Source organism: Culex quinquefasciatus, chromosome 3, assembly GCF_015732765.1.
Source record: "Culex quinquefasciatus strain JHB chromosome 3, VPISU_Cqui_1.0_pri_paternal, whole genome shotgun sequence".
In the NCBI taxonomy this organism is placed as follows: Eukaryota; Metazoa; Arthropoda; class Insecta; order Diptera; family Culicidae; genus Culex; species Culex quinquefasciatus.
In genome coordinates, this window is record NC_051863.1 from 5,478,560 (window position 1) to 5,502,981 (window position 24,422).

Below are 24,422 nucleotides of genomic sequence, written 5' to 3' on the forward strand. Positions count from 1 at the left end.
AAAATGTTTTGGTCATCATTAGGCTTGATCATTTTTCACGCTCGAAAATAGCAAATTTCACGAGGACCTCAATTTTAGAACATCAAATTTCACGCAAATTTCGCGAAACGTGAAAAAAGTTAAAATAACTCTGAAAATCTTATTTTTAATCACAGAAACTACTTTTTATGCTTCATTATTTATTATTCTTTAAAAAACTAAAAAAAACGTAACTAAATTTGACCGCGATACGACAAAAATTCTCCTAATTTTCGACAAAGTTTCCACCTGGTAAATGAATGGCCCCTTTTTATATTTTGAAATAAAATGCAGGGCATTCTCATTTATTGAACTGTTTTTTGCCTTCCTCACAGTACTGAGGAAAGGCTATAAAATCACTCGAAAAATGAACTTCTCAATTAGACCTCCTAGACCCACCTTCATGTATACCTATCGACTCAGAATCAAATTCTGAGCAAATGTCTGTGTGTGTGGTGGGATGTTGATCAAAAAATTGTCACTCGATTATCTCGACATTGGCTGAACCGATTTTGTACGTTTTGGCGTCATTCGATCCGTCTGGAGGTCCCATAAGTCGCTATTAAAAATTATGCAGTCTAGTTAAGTACTTCAAAAGTTATGCTAAAAAAACGATTTTAGCAAAAGTCCGGAAGATTGTAAAAAGGGTGGTTTTTGTAAGAAAACCCGTCATGCTATACATTTTCAGAAAGGTATTTAAAAGACTTTTCCAACGCGTCCAAGACATTGAAGATCTGACAAATCTATCAAAAGTTATAAGCACTTAAGTGTTATTTATACGTTTTTTGGAGGCCGGATCTCAGATATGTTGATGAAAACGTTGTCCGGATCTCTCATGCGACCTATCGTTGAATAGGTATTCAAAAGAGCTTTCCAATGCCCCCAAAACATTGAAGATCTGACAACCCTATCAAAAATTATAAGCACTTAAGTGTTATTTACGCACTTTTTCGAGGCCGGATCTCAGATATTTTGATGAAAATGTTGTCCGGATCTCTCATGCGACCTATCGTTGGATAGGTATTCAAAAGACCTTTCGCGTCTAAAACATTGAAGATCTGACAACCCTATCAAAAGTTATAAGCACTTAAGTGTTATTTACGCACTTTTTGCATTTTGGATAGCACCCTTTAATGTGAGGAAGGCGCCAACCACCTAAGGGTGGATTAAGTAACGTTTTTAAATATCCAACTAATAAAGCTTCATAGTTTTCGCTGATTTGCTTCTGTTTTATCATTTTACATTTTTAATAAATTTCATATCAAAGCAAGATTAAACAATCTTGTCCAGCAGAAATGAGTAAAATAGTTTGAATTTTCTGCGAAATCTCTTTTAAGGTTTTCATCTCCCTTTTCAAAATCTAAATTTTGAAACAAATGGGCAAACATAGTATAATTCCAGAGCAACATTTGAAAGGGGCGGTACGACATTGCTCTTACGGCCTTTCGTCCCATTTAAACGCGTGTAATGAAAGGCCGTAAGAGCAATGTCGTACCGCCCCTTTCAAATGTTGCTCTGGAATTTGTAACGAAATCGAAACCTAAGATTTTTTTAATTTTTAAAGGAATCATCCCCCCAAATAGTCAAATATCGTTAATATTAAACAATACTCTGAAAAAAAATTAAATGTTCTTAAAATGTAATTTCAAAGAATAAAATACTCTTCATGTTATTTAAAGAAAAAACATAGCGTGTTTCTACTAATATCTTTTGAAACATTACCATTAGCTTTCAAATATAAAATCTGTAAAATTTTATTACAGTGAATGAGAATATTACTAACCTTAGTTAGTTTCTTTTAAAAAAAACTTCAAATCTGAAGAATTCTTCAACATTGAAAACTAATAAAATTTACTTAAATAGTCTTAATAGATGAAATATTTATTGCGTTGTTATTTTAAAAAGAAATATTTGAGAAAATTGATAAATTTTACCAATTTCACGCCATCCACGAAATCGTAAAAAATCACGAACCCTGTATTAGTAATTAATTCTACAATAGTTGATATTTTTTTTATTCCTACTTGAGCTTGATAAATTATTCTGATAAAAAAATCGTTACAGTTTCACACACACACACACATAAAATTTTACGGGATTTCGTGGAAAAAGCTAAATTTCACGGATTTCACACTGTCGGCGAAATCGTGAAATTTCACCAACCCTAATATGACCTCTGAAACACTCTAAAATTATTTGTAATTATTTGTAATTTAATTCCAAGATAACGGCCAAAATGGTTGCGATCAACTATTAAAAAATGCATTTTTCATTTTAATAGGCAATCAACAATTCAAATTTGACTAAAATAGCGTCGCACAACTGGAGTCTGGACTGTATTTGGAAGAAAATGGTAAAAAGTTCGAATGAACTAAATTTAAAAAAATATCATTTAACGGTACACATCAACCAGAGCTTTTGCACCAAGATTTTTGTTACAGACATTTTAGTATCTTCAAAATTACGGAAACTATCGATATGATTTTAATTCATCCCCTAAAGTAGGGGAAATTCTCGTATGTTTGGCAGGTTAAGCACTCGCTCCTAATTCCATCCAATTTGCTGATTTTCACTATTTAAACAACTAATTTTGCAAAACTTTTGATAGAAACTTGCTTGCTCGCTTCTCATTGAGCTATTTATCACTCGATTTCAGTTGAAAACGCTTTTAATTAGCTTTAATTGAATGTCAAAGTTCTGACCTGCCAACATTAGAGGCACGCTGGAATTAGATGCCGTTCCCCTACTATCTTTAAAGTTATTCACAACATAGTTTGACTATTTTTACAATCAGATTGTTTCAGGATTGGGTCCGTAAGTTTTTCAATTTAGGAATAAGAAGACGACAACTTCATTGGTGGCTGTGCACCCTTCATTACTTTGCGACAAACGCATGAAGATAGCATAATTCAATATAAAAAAATCGAAGAGTTTATACAAAAACATGTTTTTTGTCAAGTTTCATTTATAATTTTGTGTATTTGATATTCATTTCTAAAAACTCCTGTTCATTTAAGAATTTGTCAGTTTTAAAATGTTTTCAATTATATTTCAACGGGAAATTCAGTTTTAAATGAACTTTGCCTCTTACCTTATGTGATTTTTTTAATGACTAATTCTTTAATTTATTTTGAAAAAAAAACGTCTTGAATCTCTTCCATAATTTGAATATTTCTTGATTGAAGAATCTTATAACTTCTTATTTCTCAGCGTAGAAAGATCACTATTATCATATTCCGCCCGAACTGTCCATTCCAAGTGGAAGCAACTTGTCTAGGAAGAAGGACAATTCGGAAGCGACCTTTTATGGCTATGCGATGCGAGCATGAATTTGGCCTTTTCTTTTGCACGCTTCCGTTGGTTGTGCCCGAAAAGAAAAGCATATTCATAAATGTTAAGGGGTGGGGCGACATTTTTACATAACTGTCTGACCGACTGCCAGCGCACAGACGACCTTGCCGATGGAGTCGTTCCGAGCCGGCCAAAATATTTCCCAAAGTGGCTTTCCCATGGGCGTTATTATTTATTGATTTTCCGAGAACGTGTGACGCAGTTCTCCACGCTTGCTTTGACGAGGGTCGGTCGATGGTGTCGTCTACAGAGTTTTCGCAGAGAGTGTTTTTCCACGCCACTTGACACTAACGTGACATTTCTTTTTTCTTCTTTCTCCAACTTTTTTTTCCCATACAGGCGAACGGTTGATCCAGTACGCGAGCGAGAATCTCGTCACGGAGATTCTGATCCATCCGCAGATCAACACCTTCATCCAGTGCATACGGAACCTGTTGAGCAGCTTCACCCGGCACCGCCACATCATCCACACCGGGTACACCTTCGCCGGCAACGGTTCCTGGGTGCTGCAGGTAAGCAGACGATTACAGCTAGTATATATTTATGACCCGGACTAGCGGCGTTTACAAATTGCCCTAGCCTAGAGTAGACATACTACGACGAGGAGGAGATGAGCCACTCTCGACGGCACGTGGCGAAAAACGGCGAGGAGAATTAATTTCCCGTCTCGAGGATTATTCCTTGTCATCTCGCAGGATTGCCTCCAGTGGCAGGAAATCGAACCGATGGACCGGCAAATTGATTGAATGTCACATTTTGAAGGTCGACATGCTAAACGTGACTCCCATCAAGTTCAGGCTCAATCAACTTCACAGTCTTTTCTCGAGCAGGTGGGGATAACGAAACTGGGGCTAATTTCAAAAACAATCCCATTTTCAAATTCCCGACTTTACCGGAGTTACAAATAAGCATTTAATATACAAATATTACAAATCAAAAACTCTCTGTAAAGAGTATAAACTATCAAATTAAATTTCCAAATAAATTTAAAAAATCAAGCTACATAGAAAAAGAAAGCTGAATTTTGGAATGTTGAAAATTTGGTATATATTACATCTTTTTTGGTTGAATATTAGCTCTTTTTTTGAGTAATATTACATAAAAAATGTGTAAAAATGTGAACCTGATATTCATCATTTTCTGGGGTAAAATTAATCATTTTTTTTTGCCACAAAATCTGTGAATATTACCATCATTTTTTCTGTGTATTTAAACTAAGACCATTGCAAATATTTTTCACATGTTATGTCTATTTGGAGTTGGGAGACTGGATTTATGGTGATTTGTCAACAAATAACATTATTTATGTTAATTTTTCGGAAGGTGTACAAACTTTTTTGCACCTTTTTTATTTTCGTAATAGTATTTGTTATATACCTTTTTTAAAGAAATCATCTTTTCATTAGCTTTTTGTAGCAAAATGTCTGGCATGAGTTTCTGAACAAAACGTAGTACTAGGTTCCTGTCAAACTTATTTTTTTGACATGTTTCATCACAAAATGTGCATAGTGCCCAAGGGGTGTAAATACTTTTTTTGCATACTGTATTTTAGCAACTAGGGGAAATTCTCGTATGTTTGGCAGGTTAAGCACTCGCTCCTAATTCCATCCAATTTGCAGATTTTCACTATTTAAACAACTAATTTTGCAAAACTTTTGATAGAAACTTGCTTGCTCACTTCTTATTGAGCTATTTATCACTCGATTTCAGTTGAAAACGCTTTTAATAAGCTTTAATTGAATGTCAAAGCTCTGACCTGCCAACATTAGAGGCACGCTGGAATTAGATGCTGTTCCCCTACTGTTTGCAAAACTATTAGTCAGGTTTTTCATTTAAATGTATATTTTTTGCCTTTCTTACAAAAGAAAGGTTTAAGGTTTGCTTTTGGAAAAACGCTTTTCTCAGAAATCTTAAAAAATTCGTTCATGGCGAGGATTCGTCCCAGGAAAAAATCCTATTACTAAATTAAAGGTTTAGATGCGCTCTTTCGATTGAATTTTTGCCCGAAACCCGGAACCCAAAGTCTGATTTTTGAGAGCTCTTTTTCTGAAATACATGAGCGATGTCTGTATCCGCTCTTAAAAATTTGTGTCTTCCATAACTGGAAAACCGCTCGTAAAACCCACATTTTTTATAAGTCAGATCTGTAGCCGTGGGGTCGGAGACGAACATTTTATTTTTTGATTCACAATTTTCGACCAGTAAATGTGGTCAAAGCCATTTTTAGAGGTATTTTTTGGACTATTTTACAGATACCACTATCAAATTAAAAGAATTCAGTTTCAAACAAAAAGCCATTCGAAAACATGCGCCATAAACTGCTTGGGCCCAATATTTGAAGCTTTTCCAAAATTTATTTCCAAAGATATAGCCATTTTAGTGTTTTTCGTCTTATTTTTACCCTATTTTTTCCTATTAAATTTTTGGATTTATACAAAATCATATACTGAACATCAAATTCGAAGTCCCGGTTCGTTCTCACTCGAAAGCTCGACAAGTCGTCAAGTCGAAGCTTCAACGCCAGCGCATTTACGCTTGCGCGTTTTACTCTGCGCGTGAAAGTGTTCTTACTGGCTTCTCATAATAGATCGACAAAGTGCAATAGCGATACATATTTTTTAAGTTAATCATAGACTAACAATAAAGACTGAGCACCCTTAATTTTTTTTTTCTAATAATGTCAATCCAATATGTTTTTCTTAATTAAATTTAAATATCTTGCGACAAATAATATACCTCTGAAATTAAAAAAAAATGCATTTGAGGTTTAGCCTAAAAAGAATCGAAGCTTTAGGTAAAATTCTCACTGGGTGGTATCATTATGTTTCTGAAAAATTAATTGCACCAATATATTTCTCGGAGTTTCATCATTTTGTAAGAAAGGCTCTATTTCACCTCTGGTGATATTAAATCGGGTTTCAAAAAAAGTACTTGTATATTTAAAGCTAGCATAATTTTGATTCAGAGAGAAAAAATTAAACAATCCGTGTTCGAAAAATAATAGAAAGTTTTTTTTTTATAATAAAAATTCCCGTTTCTTTTTCAAAATTACCAAACATAAACATCATCACCACCCAACACTTTTGTTTGAAAATGAAATAGCAAAAAGTTAAAAATAACTGATGGTTTTTTTATTATCAAGAAAAATGCTTAAAACATGATTACAGTTTTTATTCTTTGAAAAAAATATCTAAGAATTTAAATTCAATAAACGACAAAGAAACAGTGCATTAAAGCCACTTTTCCAATGCAAAGTCAGTCTTATAAGAATGTAGGTATGCTTTACATTTACTTACATTTTTCAAGATCTAAATTGTATGACATATTTGTAATGCCTTAAATTAAAATGTCTTGAGATTATTTTATAATTTTTACACTTTTTTAAAATTTTAAAAATTGAAAAGTTTTTGGACTTAATTTGATAGTTAAGTTTTTTTTAAATCATACTTGTTGTACCTTTATTGACAATTTCATAAAATGTCTTCATTTCCTTTCATTCATAAAACATCAACATTTTTGACGCACTCACAAAAATTTGAAAAATTTGAAAAAAAATTCAATGACCTAGGACAATATAGTTCAAAATGTTTGCTCGAGTCGAGACTCTTCGAGAAAAAAAATCACAATTTCTGACATCTTCCGTTTTATTTTTTTTTGCAGATTTTTTGTAGATTTTGACGAATTTCCGACATTTTCGATTTTTCGACTTGAGTGGCCACTCTGCCCAAATAACACGTAACATTCAAATGCCGATATCTCACTAACTATTGATTAATCTATGTGAAATTTTCTGCATTGAAATGAAATGTAAAAATGGCTTAAGCGTAGGAACAAAATACTTTTCCCAAACCTTTAATTTCTGTTATTTCCACCTGCTCGGGATTGCTCCAAAGCTCGTCCCAACATGTACGACTGAAATAAACCAAGACAAAACCCCTAATGAATGGTCCTGCTGGAGAAGACACTTCGGAACAATGCCACCACTCTGTGGATGTCTCTCCACCAATACAAAGTCCCTCACTTTTCAACAATCAAGATTAATGAAACTTGTGCTTTCAAGTTTGGACCCAAATGACGAACCATAAATCATCGAGTAGGGTGGGTGCTATCATTGTTCCTGAGATTCACACCATACCCTTACGATTTGACCTGCAAACCTTCCTTCCATCTGTGATTCCTTGTGCCTAGAACACACCATCAAAAAGTCATACCCACTTCTCTCTGTGCTGTTTCGGTGTACGATTTTGCGGCCAAATTGTAGTCTTCATCACTTCCGAGGAGGTGTCAGCCCGAAAGGTGTTTTTCCCACACACACACAATATAATACTACTGAGCTGCTCTGCTTTTGAGAGAACGAACGTGTTCAAAGTTTCGTCCTTTTCTTCACCACACAACTTATTTGCTAATCCTACCCAACACACAGCGGTAACGTGAATGGGTTGAGGATGTGCAATTTACGTCCTTGAATCTCTATTCAGAGCTTGGAGTACTCTGCTGACCGAGAGGCAAAGGATTATGTTGTGTAGGACCTTGCACAGACGACCGTTACACGTTTTCGGCAAGTGGAGTTATTCATGTGAAAGGGTTTTTGAAATGTGGGTAAAGGGAGATGAGGGGAGAGACTGCTGTTTTTTACGCTCTTTTATAAAATAAATCCCGACGAAAAGTGGCACGGAAGAATGAACTCGTTATCGAAATTAATGCGATTACACACATTTTTGTGCCAGGAAAAAGGTCATCTAAATTTAAACATCTTGTTTACAATCTCCCACACACACACAGGATGGAACCTTCTCGGTGGTGGACTTTCTCGAGGCGTTCCAGGAGCACGAGGTTCAGCGGGTGCTGCGCGCCTACCCGGACACCATCACGATGGACGTGCACTGCGCCCCCGTCGGCAACTGGGTCTCGATCCAGGACAAGACATTGGCCCGGCTCTGCCGCGTCCGGCTCAACCCGGTGGACGTGCTGAGTTCGGGCAGCGACAAGTTGAATGCATTCGTGGACTACCTGGCGTCGATGATCGTGCCGACGGAGATATCCGAGCTGCTGGAGAGTTCCGACGTCGTTGGAAACATCCGCTTTAGCCACCCCACGCTGTACGTCTTCCCGGGCGGGCAGGGCGACGCCGCGCTGTTCGGAATCAACGGGTTCAACATGTTGGGTAAGTCGCGTCGCTTCTGTAGTCTAGATGGTGAACAGTGATAATCTTATCGACGATAACGTACGATAACTCATTTTTTTGCAATTTTTAAGCAGACTTATTCCAACCATATCATAACTATTAATGCTTTCACAAAGAATATACACAGAAAAAAAAATCATGGTAATATAACATCTGGGAAGGGGTACATCTTTTATGTCAGAAAAAAGGTGTAATTTTACCTCTGGAAATGTGTAATTTTACCACTTTTCTGGTGTAATGTCACTTTTTCAATCTAAATTGAGGTAAAATTACATCATAAAAGAGGTAATATTCAACCTTCCAAAATTACATTATTTTTTACTGTGTATTTTTTTTAATGTAGTAAGTTTCAATGTATAAATACTCAAACAAAATTACAAACTCAGTATTTTTCGAAAATACTCAAATTTTTATAATTTGCAGGCAAATGTTGGTATGCGTTTTCACTTTTTTACTTTTTTTTGTATATTTTTTTAATTTTATCGTATTTTTCAAAAACATTTTTTTTTCAATTTGCAGAATGAGTATCAAACGAAGCGAAATTGTGTATGCATTTTCACCTAATTAAATATTTCATTGAAAAAACTTATTTTTTTTAAAGTACCGTAATTTTGCGAAAATACAACAATTTTATACAATTCACAAAACTAATATCAAACAAAGCAACAATTTGAGAGCATTTTCTTTATTAGAATCATTTTCTGTAAAATACTCAAATTTTCACAAAATTTTTTTTTGTTAAAATTTTCATGATTTGAACTATGGGTATTAAACAAAGCGAAATTTCATATGCATTTTCACTCTAGTAGTTATTTTTTATTACAAAGGCTAAGATATTCGGGAAATACCTTATTTTAGCGAAAATACTTAATTTTCACAAAATACCGTTTTTTGGTCGAAAAAACAATTTTTTTTTCGAAGATACTCAAATTTCACAACAACAAAAATACAAAAATATTCATTTCTCTAAGTTGGCGAATGGGAAACAAACGAAGCGAAATTTTACATGCATTTCAACTTTTTTTTTTTTGTTAAGGCCGTTGCAATTATTTTTTGAAGTTTATGTCCCTTGGCTCTGACCAAAGTCGAGGAGGGTTAATACAGCCCAAACATGCTAAATATGATTATCAATGCAGAAAAATGCGTTTTAGATTGTTTTCAATTGATTTGATTTTAAATTTTATTAAAATATTGAAGTTTTTTGAAAAAATATTATTTGCCCCCTGATTTTTCGGACCAATTTTGAAGGAGGGGGCGACATAAACTTCAAAAAATATTTGCAACGGCCTAAGTGCTCAAATTTTCATAAAATACTATATTGTTCGATAATACTTAAATTTTCATGATTCGCAATACACAGTGGTACAGATCGCAAAAACTAAGTGGAAAATTAATTTTTCGTAAAATGGTTAAGTTTTGGAGCATTGGTGTCTTCAGAAGAGTTGTTACATTTGAAAAAGGTTGGTAGTTCACGATCAGGGTGATTTTCAAAATCTAACTTTTCTGGAATATTTTTGGGATTTTTTTTCTATTCTTCAGTCCAAAACAAACAAACATTTTCATCCTTTGAAAAGTCCATTTGGCCTTAAGGGTCAAAAGTTACAGCCATTTAAAAGTAAAAAAGATGCAAATTTAAAACTCAAAATACGGATTTTTGATCATATTTCATGTTTTTATGTGGTATTACTATATAGGCAAACAAAAGACCAAAAATCGAAATTTTTACAATTTGGGTGAATTCTGAGAACAAATTCGTATTCGTGTAAAATTAAATGAAAAACATATAGGACAATTTTTGAATTTCGTTATGGTGAACCTATACATCTTTCTCTTAAAAATTATGAAAATTTTAGTATTTTCAAAAAATACGGCACACCCAAAATTCAGAGTCGAGATAATAGTTCTCTCAAAATTTATTGAGGGCTCAGTGCCAAAATCGATAGAATAATGGTACCAACTCACACCATCATAACAAATGAGTTCATTCGTTAGTTGAATCAATAAATCTCCAACAAGTGTCATACATCGACTTCTGACTTCTCCTTGGTCACCAAGCTGTGGTGGCCGAGGCAGCTAAGTCATTGGATTGGTTTGTCAAAGGTCTCTGGTTCGATTCCCGTTGTCGACACTTTTGGTTTTTTGTTTGACGGATAAACTTTTTTTGCAAATGAACCTCGAGAGAATAGTTCTATCGCCCATCTCGAGCTGTGTTCTCTGCGTCCGTGAATGGTACCACTATTCTCTCGACTCGAGACCATTATTCTCTCGGACTAGCGCTGCCAGTTTTGGGTGCAAAAAAGTTTTTTTTCCCGTTTTCGTCATTTTTTCATTTTTGCACAAGGCGCGTCGAAAAACAAGGATTTTATTTTCAAAAATATATATCTCAGAATCCTGTTAATGGACTCCACATTTTTTAGTATGTTGTGTAAAATTGTCCGAGGGATCCGATAAAAATATTTCCAAATAAAGACTCTTTGGTTCAGACACCGTCAAAACGGCATTTTAAAGTTTCATGCGACCTCTTCATATGTGAGGCTAGATTTTTGAAACTGGTTTTAGCGAAACTCGACGAAAATGGGAATTTTTCGGACCACCTTAACACGGCGTAACTCACCCTAATGGCAAAACAACAAAATATGGGTTGAATTATTTCGGTTTCGTTTATCTAATATATATTGGAACTAACTATATTCTTAGTGAAAGCTTTGAAAATTTAGGAAATTTAGTTGAGTTGATTCAATTTTAGAAATATATATTTGAAATAAGAATACCGCCCGTTATCGTCGATAGAATTTTTGAAATAACGATAGAGCTATTGTCGTTGTTATTGAGCCTCGATAATTTTAACAACCTTGGTTACCTATTCAATCTTGCTCATTTGCTTTCGTTTTCTCCCCCAACCACCCACAGTTGACGGCGGTTTCAGCAGAAAGTCCTGCTTCTGGGACTTTGTGCGCCACCTGGACCGGCTGGACGCGGTGCTGATGACCCGCATCAACAACACCAACATCAAGGGCATATCGGCCGTGGTTGAGCGCAAGCACGAAGCCCACGTCTATCCGCAGATTGGCCATTTCTTCACCAACATCCCCGAACGCAAGGGACTGCTCAGCCCCGACGGCGACAAAGATCGCGATCCTCTGCTGGTGGATCTGATCGAGGAAGGTCACCAGATCGTGACCAACCTCAAGTCGCTGAACTTGAAAGCACAAAACTGCTACCGCGATGCCGACCCCATCAATCTGTACCACAAGGTTGGCCACGGCACCCTGGACATGTACGTCATCAGCCCAGCAAAGGACTCCAAGGAGGTCAAGGAGTTCCTGGCCAAGTGGCACGCGGCCGATCCGAAGCTCTTCTCGCCAAAGGATTCCAAAGAGTTTACATTCCCAATGCAGAACATAATCTCCATCTGCGCACTGCTAGTCTGGACTCCAGCCAATCCGGAAGACAACATTACAAGAATCCTGTTCCCGGGTTCGGCACCCGAGTACAAAATCCTCGAGGGACTGGAGAAAATGAAGAGCGTCGAGTTTATGCGCCATCCGGTGTGCACCGTCAAGTCGATCGCACCAAGCATCTCAACGCAAACGTTCACCAAGAAATCACTGAAGTCATCATCCATCGACAAAATCATTCCCGAGCCAATCCTGCCGTCCAAAGCAACGAAATCATTGGAAAAGGATAATAGAAACATAGACAACAAACTCAAGATGATCGACAACAAGCTGGTCGACTCGGCCAAGAGCTCGTCGGACATCATGGACAGCTCCGCCGACGAAGCCAAGCTGGAGAAGCAACTGACCAAGTCATCCGTTGCGACCGTCGCCACCGCCAAGGTCATGTCCAAAACGGTCAAGTCCAAATCGTCAACCGAATCGACGACCAAAAAGGTCGACAACAAGCTAATCGAAACCAAGAAGATCGAGTCCGAGGAGAAGAAGGACTCCGCTTCGGACGCCGGCTCTGAAAAGGACGAAACTGAAAAGAAGGCTTCCACAGAAGAAGCGGAGAAGAAACCCGAAGAAGACAAGAAGGAAGACACTGCAATTATTAAGGAGGAAACCAAGTCCACCAAAAAGATCGGCGACCGAGTCAGCAGACCGGCCACGGCTCGTTCGCGGGTGGACACCAAACCACCCAAACCAACCACAAAGACCATCAAGAAGAAGGATGAAACCACCAAATCATCCCCGACCACACCGAAAAAGACCGCCGAGCCGAAGCTTACCAACGGTGTTTCGAAGGACGACGACGCTAAGAAGGCAACTGGTCCACCGAAGACAACCAAACCCGCAAGCACCAAGCCCGGCAAGGCAAGCCCGAAAAGCACTCCGGCCAAGAGCGCCAAGGATGCCAATAACCGCAAAGTGCTAGAAGCTCGTCAACGCCCGGCTCCGAAAGCCGCTGCCAAGAAGGAACCAGCTGAAAAGAAAGAAGCCCCTCCGAAGGTCGAGCGCAAGCCAATTTCCCGTCGACCTAAGGGACCCGCTTCGGCAGCCGCCGTCGGCGGCAGTCCCGTAAAGGCCAAGAAGGTCCTCAAGTCGGAAAAGGACGCCGTCATCCGCAAGGCCAAGCTCGACAAGAACGGAACCACCGACTCCAGTCTGGTGTCCACACCTAGTGCGGACGAAGCCGGCGTAGCCGTTCAGAAGCGCATCGTCGATTCAGTCACGCTAGCTGGCACCTCTTCCGCCGCAAGCTCCACCGATATCGACCCAATCCAGCAGCAACAGCTCGCCGAGCTCAAGGAAGAACAGGAAGCGGTTCGCGAGATTGAAGCCGTCTTCAACAAGGGCAAGGTAACGCGCCGCGAGGTGCTGTCGGAGCATCGCGAAATCCAGGACAGCACCACCGAGCCGGAAGAAGAAGACGAGTACCTGATCATCGAAAAGGAGGAGCAGTACACGGAGGACTCGATCAATGAACCGGAAAGCAGCGCGACGAAGGAGGAAGAAATTCAGAAACATCAGCGAGACTCGCAGGAATCGGAGAAGCGCAAGCGGGAGAGTCTTGAGGACGAGAAGGAGGAGAAGGCCGACGTTGGGAAGACGGACGATGAAGCTGCTGATGGTGCTGCTGCGGCAGTGGTTGAATTGATTGAGGGTGAAAAGGATGAAGCAGAGGAAGAAGAACCCAAACCGGAAGATAAGGAGTCAGAAGAGGAGAAGGTTGATGCTGAGGAATCAAAGGAACCGGAGAAGATGTCTCCAAAGCACAAGCATGAGCTCGAGGAGGAAGTTCAGGAGATTATTGCTTCGGCTAAGGAAATCGCCAAGTCCAAGATGGAAACGTCGATGGACGGGCTGAAAACCGAAGAGATGTCTTCCATAAGCCCGGACGACAAAATCAGCAGCACAAAGAAGACCAGCGACACGCGGGATGAGAACGAGCCCGAACCGGTCGTCAAGGGCCACATCGAACCGCCACACGAGAGCCACCACGAAGAACGCGTTTCGGCAACGGGCGAATCTGGTGCCACCACGACCGCTCCAACACTTCCAGAAGACGAACGCATTCCGCTGGATGAAATCAAGGAAGATCTCGTCATCGAGGAGAAGCACGTCAAGGAGGAAACCAAAGAAGTTGAAGTGGCGCCACCACCACCGACCGTATACGAACCGCTGGAACGGCCAACACCGGCCAAAATGCACTTCAACGCCCAGCAGCCGCACATGCGGGACGTCGTCAAAACACCGGACGAGGTTGCCGATTTGCCAGTGCACGAGGAGGCTGACTTTGAAGAGTACGGCGAGGACAAGGACAAGGACGACGAAAAGGAGCGTGACACCAAGGAAAAGCCAGTAACAGCAACAACAGCTGCAGCCGAGTCTGCTGCACCAGCAGCCAAGAAAGAGACTGAAGAGAAGCAACCAGAGAAGACTGAAAAAGTAACGACGGACAAATCAGCCGAGAGTGATAAGCTATGTGATACGGTAAAAGATGCACAGGAAGTGCAGGAGGTCATCGAGAAGATCGAAAAGGACACCAAGGTGGAGAAGCCACCCAAGCTGGAGCCCCAAACTTCACCGGCAAAGGAAGCAGCGGTGGATGAAGCGGCTGTTTTGAAAGATTTGGAATCGCAAATCATTTCAAAGGAGCCGGAAGTGAAAGCGGAGAAAACAGTTGCCTCAACAGTGGCAGCGCCCGTCGAACAATTGGAAGACGACGACGAGGACGACAAGAAATCAGTCCACGAAGAGGTGATTGTGCCGACGAAGGTTGACCCGAAGGTACCCGCTCCTTCCGTTCTGGATGAAATTTGGGCAGCTCCAGATAAGGCGGAGGAGAAGCTCGAAGAACTCAAGCAGATCATTGATGGTGAAGCTAAGAAGACTACATCGGAGTTGGTCGCCATCAAGGATGAAATGGTGAAGGAGATTGTCGAGCGCAAGGAGGAGGTGATTGACGTGGTGAAGGCGGAAGTTGCCGATGTTGATCAAAAGATCACGGAAACCGTAACCGAGTTGGGGAAGTCGGTAGATCAAGCTGCCGGTGAGCTTTTGGAAGGTCTAACTACGAAAGCCGATGCAGTGAGTGCTGACTTGCAGCAGAAAGCTCAACAGCTGGACGACAAGGTTGCGGCGAACGTGGATGTTGTGAAAACAGAGGTTGAGAAGGCAGCTGCCAAGGCCGATGAAGTTTTGACTACAATCGCCGCTGAAAAGAAGGAAATTGAACAACTAGCCAAGGACATTAAGGAAGAAGTAGCCGAGAAGCTTGTGGAGACGAAGCAACAACTGGAAGACGAGTTGAACAAAACCTTGGAGAAAACAACTGATAAAGCCAAAGGCGGAATAAGCTCGTTCTTTGGTGGAATTGCCGATGGAATCAAATCTGAAATTGAAAAGATTGCCGACAAGATGGAGACAAAGATCAAGGATAAGACTGATCAGGTTGAAACCAAGCTACAAAAGGTGACCGAAAAGATTGAAGAGTTGAACGGAAAGCAAGCCGAAGAGGAAGTTTCACAACCTGCGGAGCCAGAGCAGACAGGCTTTGATGCACCGTTTGGCTACGAACGTACTTTTACACAAGAACTTCGCGAGACTCACATCACCACGCTGGACTCGCCGGTAAGCGAAGCGGACAAGATGGCCGAGCTCAAATCGGCGGTCAGCATTCCGCAGCACATTGATGAGGACAAGGAACTCGAAGAAATCGAAACACAGAACATGAGCGGTTCGTACATGATTGAGGAGGTAAAGTACTCTTCCTTTGAAGACGCCAACCTTCGTGACATCAAGGAAGAGGAAGAGGAGGATCGTACCTCGCCACCACAAAAGGATGAGAAGAAATCGTTCACACCAAAGTTGGAACCCGCTGTTCAACCGACTCGGTCAAGAACACCAGAGGACGTTGCCAAAATAGTGGCCAACGTTGCCGAAGTTCTCAAGTCGGACAAAGACATTACGGAAATTATTCCCGGCTTTGATCCAAAGGAGCTCGAACGCAAGCTTTCGCAGGGAACGGCTCGCGAAGAAGACGTCAGCACCGTTCAGCGCATGTTGGTCACCGCTAGCAGCGAAGACGGAGGTGAGGAGACTGTTATTTGTCCACCCGGAACCATCACATTCTCAAAGGCGACCACGCCAGAACCACCAACATCAGGCAAGACAACACCCGAAATCAAGGTTGACGAAGAGTCCGAAGCGAAGCCTGAGAAACCCTCACTTCCAGAAGTGAAGCCGGACGGAAAGACCAGCCCGACTTCTTCAGGCAAGTCATCTCCGGATCTCAAAACTTCTCCAACATCCATCGAAGAGAAGGACAAGCACGAACTGCCGGAAAAGAGCGCTGATGCAAAGAAAACTCCCGAGAAGAAAATCATCGAGGAGCGCAAAGAATCGATCGCCGATCAGTACGACCGCATCGATGACTCGCGACGCGAGTCGGCCATCAGCACGTTCAGCGAGCGAGACTACACCAAGGACGAAAGCTCGTTCGTTGACGAGCGCGACTCGTCCCGAGCGCATTCGATCTCAAGCCACATCAGCGATCTGAAGGAGGATGCCGCGGATGTCAAGTCGGTCGCCGAGTTCCTCAAAGAGACCGATGAGAAGCAAGATGAAGTTGGTAAAGCGACGACGAAGAAAGCAGACGAGCTGTCGAGTCCGGATTCCGTTACGAGCCAGAAAACAGTCTCGGAAAAGTCTGTCGCAGATAAGCCGCTGACTGACGATGACAAGGCAGCTTCGAAGCCGGAGTCTGTAGCAGACGAGAAAACGACTTCCATCGAAGCCAAGCTTGAAGCCGAAAAGGAAGCTTCTAGACCTGCTTCAGCGGCAAGCGAGAAAGCTCCATCGGAGAAGTCAGTTGAGAAAGAAGCTGCGACTGAGAAGTCACCCACTGCGGAAGCAAGCAAGGAACCTTCCAGACCAGAGTCTGCCGCGAGTCACGTAAGCGAGAAAGCTGCTTCCGAAAAGATAGACGTCAAGGAGGCTTCTCGTCCCGAATCTGTTGCCAGTCATGTAAGCGAGAAGGCTGCTTCTGAAAAGTCTGCAACGCTAGAGAAACCAGAAGAATCTTCTCGACCTGCGTCAGCAGCAAGCCAAGCAAGCGAAAAGGCAGCATCTGAAAAAGCTGAAGCAAAAGAAGCTTCGCGTTCGGAATCCGTAGCTAGTCATGTCAGCGAGAAGGCTGCTTCGGAAAAGTCTGTGAGCGAAAAGGCGGCTGTAGAGCAAGCGGAGTCGAAGACCGATGAACCATCTCGTCCGGAATCGGCCGCTTCGCATGTGAGTGAAAAAGCCGTCGAATCAAAGCTTACAACTGAACAACAGTCTCGCCCAGACTCGGCCGCTTCACATGTATCCGAGAAGGAAACAGCACCTAAGGAACCATCCCGACCGGAGTCTGCTGCTTCGCAGGTAGCTGAAAAGGTGGACGTAAAAGTTTCCCGACCAGAGTCCGCTGCAAGTCACGTCAGTGAAAAGACATCAGCGGACAAGCTGTCCGAACCGAAGGAAGCGTCCAGACCGGCATCCGCTCTGAGCGACAAAGCTGCATCGGACAAGTCGGCGGAGTCTGGAAAAGTTGAAGCTGACAAGGACGTGAAGGAAGCTTCCCGCCCGGAATCGGCAGCCAGTGTCGTTGGCGACAAGGAGGAGAAGGAACCATCCCGACCGGTTTCGGCTGCTCCTTCGGAGAAGCTTGATGTCAAGGAAGCTTCCCGTCCGGAATCTGCCGCGAGCCACACTAGTGAGAAGGATGATGCGTTGGTCGCGATTTCAGATGACAAGAAAGACGGAAAGGAGCCTTCTCGTCCGGAATCTGTCGCTAGTCATGTCAGCGAAAAGGCAGAGGAGAAAACTGACGTAAAGGAAGCATCTCGTCCAGAATCCGTGGCGAGTCACGTAAGCGAGAAGCCAGCCGCTGAGAAGGCTGAAACTCATGCTTCTCGACCAGAGTCCGTAGCCAGTCATGTTAGCGAAAAGGATGCTACTGAAGAACAGACCAAAACAGAGGCAAAGGAAGCATCGCGGCCTGAATCAGTCGCTAGTCACGTAAGCGAGAAGATTTCTTCGGACAAGTCTCCGTTGGTAGACAAGGTTGAAGAAAAGCCTACCGGAAAGGAAGAATCACGTCCGGAATCGGTTGCTAGTCATGTCAGCGAGAAGGCAGCTTCGGACAAATCTTCGCATCTAGACAAGCCAGAAGAATCATCTCGACCTGCGTCAGCAGCAAGCCAAGCAAGTGAGAAAGCGGCTTCTGAAAAGCCTGATGAAAAGGAAGCTTCCCGTCCGGAATCTGTTGTCAGTCATGTCAGTGAGAAGGCTGCATCGGAGAAGTCTGCAACGCTGGAGAAGCCAGAAGAATCTTCTCGACCAACGTCAGCAGCCAGCCAGGCAAGTGAGACAGCACCATCTGAAAAGCAAGACGCAAAGGAGGCTTCCCGTCCGGAATCCGCAGCCAGTCATGTCAGCGAAAAGGCTGCTTCGGAAAAGTCTGCGATGCTGGAGAAGCCAGAGGAAAAGGAAGCATCTCGACCGGCTTCAGCGACAAGCCAAGTAAGTGAGAAAGCGACATCTGAAAAGGACACTCCTGCGGAAAAGACTGACGGAAAGGAAGCTTCCCGTTCGGAATCTGTTGCCAGTCATGTAAGCGAGAAGGCTGCTTCTGACAAAGCAGAGGAAAAGCCTGCCAGCAAGGAAGCTTCCCGTCCGGAATCCGTTGCCAGTCATGTCAGCGAGAAGGCTGCTTCAGAAAAGTCTGCAACGCTGGAGAAACCAGAAGAATCTTCTCGTCCTGCGTCAGCAGCCAGCCAGGCAAGTGAGAAAGCGCCATCTGAGAAGCCAGACGCAAAGGAAGCTTCCCGTCCGGATTCCGCAGCCAGCCATGTCAGCGAGAAGGCTGCTTCGGAAAAGTCTATGACTTTGGACAAACCAGAGGAAAAGGAAGCATCTCGACCGGCATCGGCGGCAAGCCACGTTAGCGAGAAGGCTGCATCTGAAAAGTCTGCAACCCTCGAGAAACCAGACGACAAAGAATCGTCAAGACCGTCGTCGGCTTTGAGCCAAGCGGACGAAAAGGAAGCATCCCGACCGGAGTCCGCCGCAAGCCATGTCAGTGAAAAGGTAACGTCTGAAGGAAAGCCCGAAGACAAGCCAGTGTCTCGACCAGAATCGATGGTTGGCGAAACGAAACCTTCGGACAAGGCAGAGGACAAACCAGATGGCAAGCAAGACGCAAAGGAAGCATCTAGACCAGAGTCGTCTGCTAGCCACGTCAGCGAGAAGGCTGCTTCGGACAAGACAGAAGATAAGCAAGACGCGAAGGAAGCTTCTAGACCGGAATCGGTTGCTAGCCACGTCAGCGAGAAGGCTGCTTCGGACAAGTCCCCGCTGGCGGACAAAGCTGAAGAAACTTCCGCCAGCAAGGAAGCCTCGCGTCCGGAATCCGTTGCTAGTCATGTAAGTGAGAAGGCTGCTTCAGAGAAATCAACACAGCTGGAGAAACCAGAAGAATCTTCACGACCGGTATCGGCAGCAAGCCATGTCAGTGAGAAGGCGGTCTCGGAAAAGGCCGACGCTAAGGAAGCTTCCCGCCCAGAGTCAGTCGCCAGTCATGTCAGCGAGAAGGAATCTGCTGAAGTACAGATCAAAACAGAAGATAAGGAAACTTCCCGTCCGGCATCCGTTGCCAGTCACGTCAGCGAGAAGGCTGCTTCAGAAAAGTCAGCAACGCTGGAGAAACCAGACGACAAAGAACCTTCCCGACCGGAATCGGCGGCAAGCCACGTTAGCGAGAAGGCTGCTTCCGACAAAGCAAAGCCTGACGAAAAGGAAGCTTCTCGACCGGAGTCGGTCGTGAGTCAGGCTAGTGAGAAGGTTTCGGTTGCTGACAAGTCCGAAGAGAAGGTTTCGCGACCAGAATCGCAGGCTAGCGCAGTTGATGAGAAGACCGTTGAAAAGACAGTCAGCGAACTTCAAGTAGATTCTAAGGATTCTCGTCCAGCATCGGCCGCTAGCCACACTAGCGACAAGGCGGAACCGGCTTCGGAGAAAATCCAAGTTGCTTCATCGGAGAAGGCACCAGAGCAAAAGCCGGAAGCCAAGGATGACAAACCATCAGCTGACGACAAGACATCACAGGATCGTCCAGCATCTTCTGCGAGCCACGTCAGTGACAAGGAATCGGAAAAGGAAACTGCTCGCAAGGAATCAATCATCAGCGAGAAGGAAGCGTCTCGTCCAACATCCGTCGCGAGTCACGTTAGTGAGAAGGATGCCGCTGTCAAGGTGGAGTCCGAAAAGGAAGCATCGAGACCGGCTTCTTCGGCGAGCCATGTAAGCGAGAAAGAGGACGCCAAGGTTCCGTCTCGACCAGAATCAACTGCCAGCCACGTCAGCGAGACTACGGACAAGAAGGTGAACGAAAAAGAACCATCGCGACCCGAGTCGGCTGCAAGCCATGCACCATCGGACAAGTCTCCAGCCAAGGATTTGAAAGTGGACGAAAAGATTGCTTCGCGACCGGAATCGGCTGCCGAGTCCGTCGTAAGTGACAAGACGTCCGAGGTGAAGCCCACTGCCGACGGAGACTTTTCGCGTCCGGAGTCGCCAGCTAGCTGCTCCAGCGATAAGATCGTCGCTCCATCGAAGGAGCCGGAATCCGGCTTTTTCGAGAAGGATTTGGCTCGTCGTGACTCCAACGATAGCTTCCACGGAGAGCCGATCCCAGACGAGAAGACGTTCTCGCGGCCAGAATCGCCCGACAGTTGCGCAGAAGACAAGAAGGAGCAGATTGTCGAGACAAAGCCGGAAACTGTTACGAAAGTGGAAGAGAAGATCACAGCTTCAGAACAGAAGGTCGAAACCAAGGAAGCCATCCAGGAAGTTAAGAAGGAACAAATCACGGAATCGAAGCAGGCAACCACTTCAGAACAGAAGGATGTCTCCGTCGAGGAGAAAGACTTCTCCCGACCGGACTCTCCAGCAAGCTGCGGAGACGAGAAGGAGCTGACGTCGAAGGCGCCAGAGTCCAGCGTTCCGGAAAAGGATCTCGCACGGCCGGATTCGGCCGCAAGCTACCATGGTGAGCCGATTCCCGGGGAGAAGCAGTTTTCACGACCAGAATCGCCGGCCAGCTGCACCGAAGATGAACCCGCTGAAGCGGAGAAGGTTTCGCGACCAGAGTCCGCGGTAAGTCACGTCAGCGAGAAGGACTCCAAGTCACAAGATGAATCTAAAGATGTAAAGGCGGAATCTAGACCGGAATCAGTTGCTAGTCACGTCAGCGAGAAGGACTCTAAGTCACCAGCGCCAGTAGAGGCCAAAGAGGTGAAAGAAGCTTCTCGACCAGAGTCCGTTGTTAGTCATGTAAGCGAGAAGGATACCAAGCCACAAGAAGAATCTAAGGATACAAAGGAATCTCGACCGGAATCAGTTGCTAGTCATGTAAGTGAGAAGGATTCCAAGTCACCAGCGCCAGTAGAATCCAAAGAAGTGAAGGATGCGTCTCGTCCGGAATCCGTTGCTAGTCATGTAAGTGAAAAGGATTCAAAGTCATCAGCACAAGACGATACTAAAGATACAAAGGCGCAATCTCGACCGGAATCAGCTGCTAGTCATGTCAGCGAGAAGGACTCTAAGTCACCAGCTGATAAGCCAAAGTCGGAGGAATCTCGCCCGGAATCTGCCATAAGCCACGTGTCGGAGAAATCGGTGGATCAATCCCGTCGCGAGTCCGCAGCTTTGAGCGACCACGAAGACGAAGCGGAGAAGGTCGTCATGAAGGAAACTCGCTCCAAGTCACTGTCGGCGGTGATGGCTACGACGACGCAGCGAAGCGGATTCGAGGGCAGTGCTCTGGGAGTGCTGGAGGAGACCATGGTGACTTCGCGGGATGATTTGCACGTGCTGAAGACGCCACGCGAGAGCATCACCAAGATCGAGCCACTGAGTGAGAAGATTGAGTCGAAGGCTGGAATGTCTCTGTTTGGTGCGGAGCAGTTTCCGGCTGATGGCAAGAAGGAAACGAATGGATTCCCGGTTGTAGGATTGGAGCACGAGAGCCCGGATGAGACTGATTCGATCATTCCTGGGGTAGATGTGCTGCTGAAGGAAACCGTCAGCTCGATGAAGGAAATTGAGAAAATGTCTACGAGTGTGATTTCGATGATTAAGACTTCCGAGAAGAAGGACGAAACGGTGAAGATTGAGGAGAAGAGTGCTTCGACGTTGTCGTTCCCGCTGCTGGACAGTGGCAAGTCTACTCCGATGTCAACGGACAAGGACAAGTCGCAAGCTTCGAGCATCAAGTCTGTGAGTCCACACGAGAAGGACTCGCTGGATGGCAGTTCGGCTTCGCTGAACACGTTCATCGAGAAGGACAGTCTTTCGGAGAGCACAACCAAGCATGTAACGATCAAGATGAGCACCGTTGAGGAGATTGGGTGTACGACTGTTACCACGGGTAGCAAGGCGGAAGGTTCGGAGTTGCTGGGAGGTGCCAAGACTCCACCGACGGCACCGATCAGCCCGAACGTGGTGCGTGAGGATTTCAGCTTGGGACACCAGTTAGAGAGTAGCAGCACTAGCACCACGACCACGATCACATCATCCAGCCAGCAGCAGCTTGTCGGTGGTAGCAAGCAGCAGAAGGAAGATGTGTCTGGTATTTCAACACCTAAAGAATCTGTACCATCTGGTAAAAGCAGCCCAGGGCTAATGTCAGTTCACACGGGTAGTACAGATAGTGCGTCCAAGTCCATCAACCTCGGACACAGTTCAGGTATTGAAACATCAGAGTCATCTCCGAAGCCAACGTCGCCCTTCCCGAAGGTGGTGGACACGTTGAAAACGGACGAAGTCAAGACCAGCTCCGGCATGAGCACCCCGGACATGACCCGTACCTCAACACCGGACATGGTCGACTCGCAGATTGAACGTGTTCCCGAGGACAAGGCTGGCGGCGGCGAGTCGGTGACCACCACGACGACGACCACCACAACCAAGCGGTACATTGTCAAGGACGGAGAAAAGATCGAGGTGGGAAGCACGGTCAAAACGGAGGTCGCCACCGACACCAAGAAGGACGATGCTAGTGAATCCATGTCGACCTCGAGCGTTACGACCATCACCACCGGCAAGCCGACAAAGGAAGTGGTCAAGACACCTGGAATTCTAACGCTGTCCTCCACGGAAGATCGCAGCTTTGCCGAAGATTTCGACGAGAAGGAAGCAATGTCACCGAGGTCGGACATTTCGTCTGGACAAGCGTCACGGATCGTAGCAGGCTGGCACGATGAGGACGTTCCCGGATCTCCAATGAGCGTGACTTCGCAGGCACCATTATCTCCAAGCACCAAGTACACATACGACTACGATCTGCAGCACTCGAGCTCGGGTGTGAGCAAGAAGTCCGACATCGAGATCGATGACAGTCAGGACGAGATTCCTCCCCAGTACGGCAGTGACGAGGTCAAATCAGCCATCACGATCGCGTCCGCGTACAAGCCCGATCCGATGAGTACCTCGTTCTACGGCCAGCTACCGGACATCTCCGACTCGACCCCAGTTGGAATCACCGCAAGCAAGTCCGTTCCGATTCCGATCTCCGCTCCTGGAAAGGCTGCCTTCGCCAAGACCTACATGGAGTACGCATCGAGCGGCGAAAGCAGCGTCGACTCCAGCCACCAGCACCACAAGACGATCTCCAGCGATCGCAAGTACCTGGACGAAGCCGACATGGACTTTGAGAAGACGTTCGCCAAGGCCGACCTCATGACCACGTCGATGCACTTCTCGAGCGAGAAGGAGTTCATGGCCGCGACGACCATCGCCGACAGCAGCAAGAAGGAGCTGGACTTTACCGCCAGCGGACTTCCGTCGACGGCGACCACGTCGACCACAGCACAAAGCACAACACAACAGTCCAGCAGCAGCAGCAGCAGCACCAGCGCGAGTACAACGGTGACAACATCGACCACCGCGTCGTCTTCAACCAGCCAACCGCAAGATCCGCTCGCGTCCTGGGGCAAACCACTCGGGCTGCCGTCGCCGGCTCCGCTGAACGACGACAACAAGACCACCCCCAAGAAGGAACGCCGCACGCTCATCAGCAAGACGAAACTCAACAACGAAAAGAACCTGCGCAAGCGGTCCGAGTCGCCGATCAAGGGCGCCAAGAAGACGCCGACGGCGCCGGTCTACGTGGACCTGTCGTACGTGCCGCACCACGGCAACTCGTACTACGCCAACGTGGAGTTCTTCAAGCGGGTGCGGGCCCGCTACTACGTGTTCTCCGGCACGGAGCCCAGCCGCGAGGTGTACAACGCCCTGCTCGAGGCGAAGCAAACGTGGGAAGATAAAGATTTAGGTGAGTCTTCGAGGTTTGATCGTGGGTTGATCCAAATTACTGACTTCTT

At 44.8% G+C, this 24,422-nt stretch overlaps 1 protein-coding gene across 1 annotated transcript in view; it reads left to right on the plus strand.

The window, feature by feature from the left end:
• The window catches only part of LOC6046262 (microtubule-associated protein futsch), a 155,926-nt gene that overhangs the window by 126,555 nt on the left and 4,949 nt on the right, over nt 1–24,422 (plus strand). The window contains exons 3-5 of the mRNA XM_038262464.1: nt 3,709–3,881; nt 8,152–8,533; nt 11,465–24,373. Of these exons, the coding sequence (XP_038118392.1) occupies nt 3,709–3,881; nt 8,152–8,533; nt 11,465–24,373 (13,464 nt within the window). The remainder of the gene's footprint in view (nt 1–3,708; nt 3,882–8,151; nt 8,534–11,464; nt 24,374–24,422) is intronic.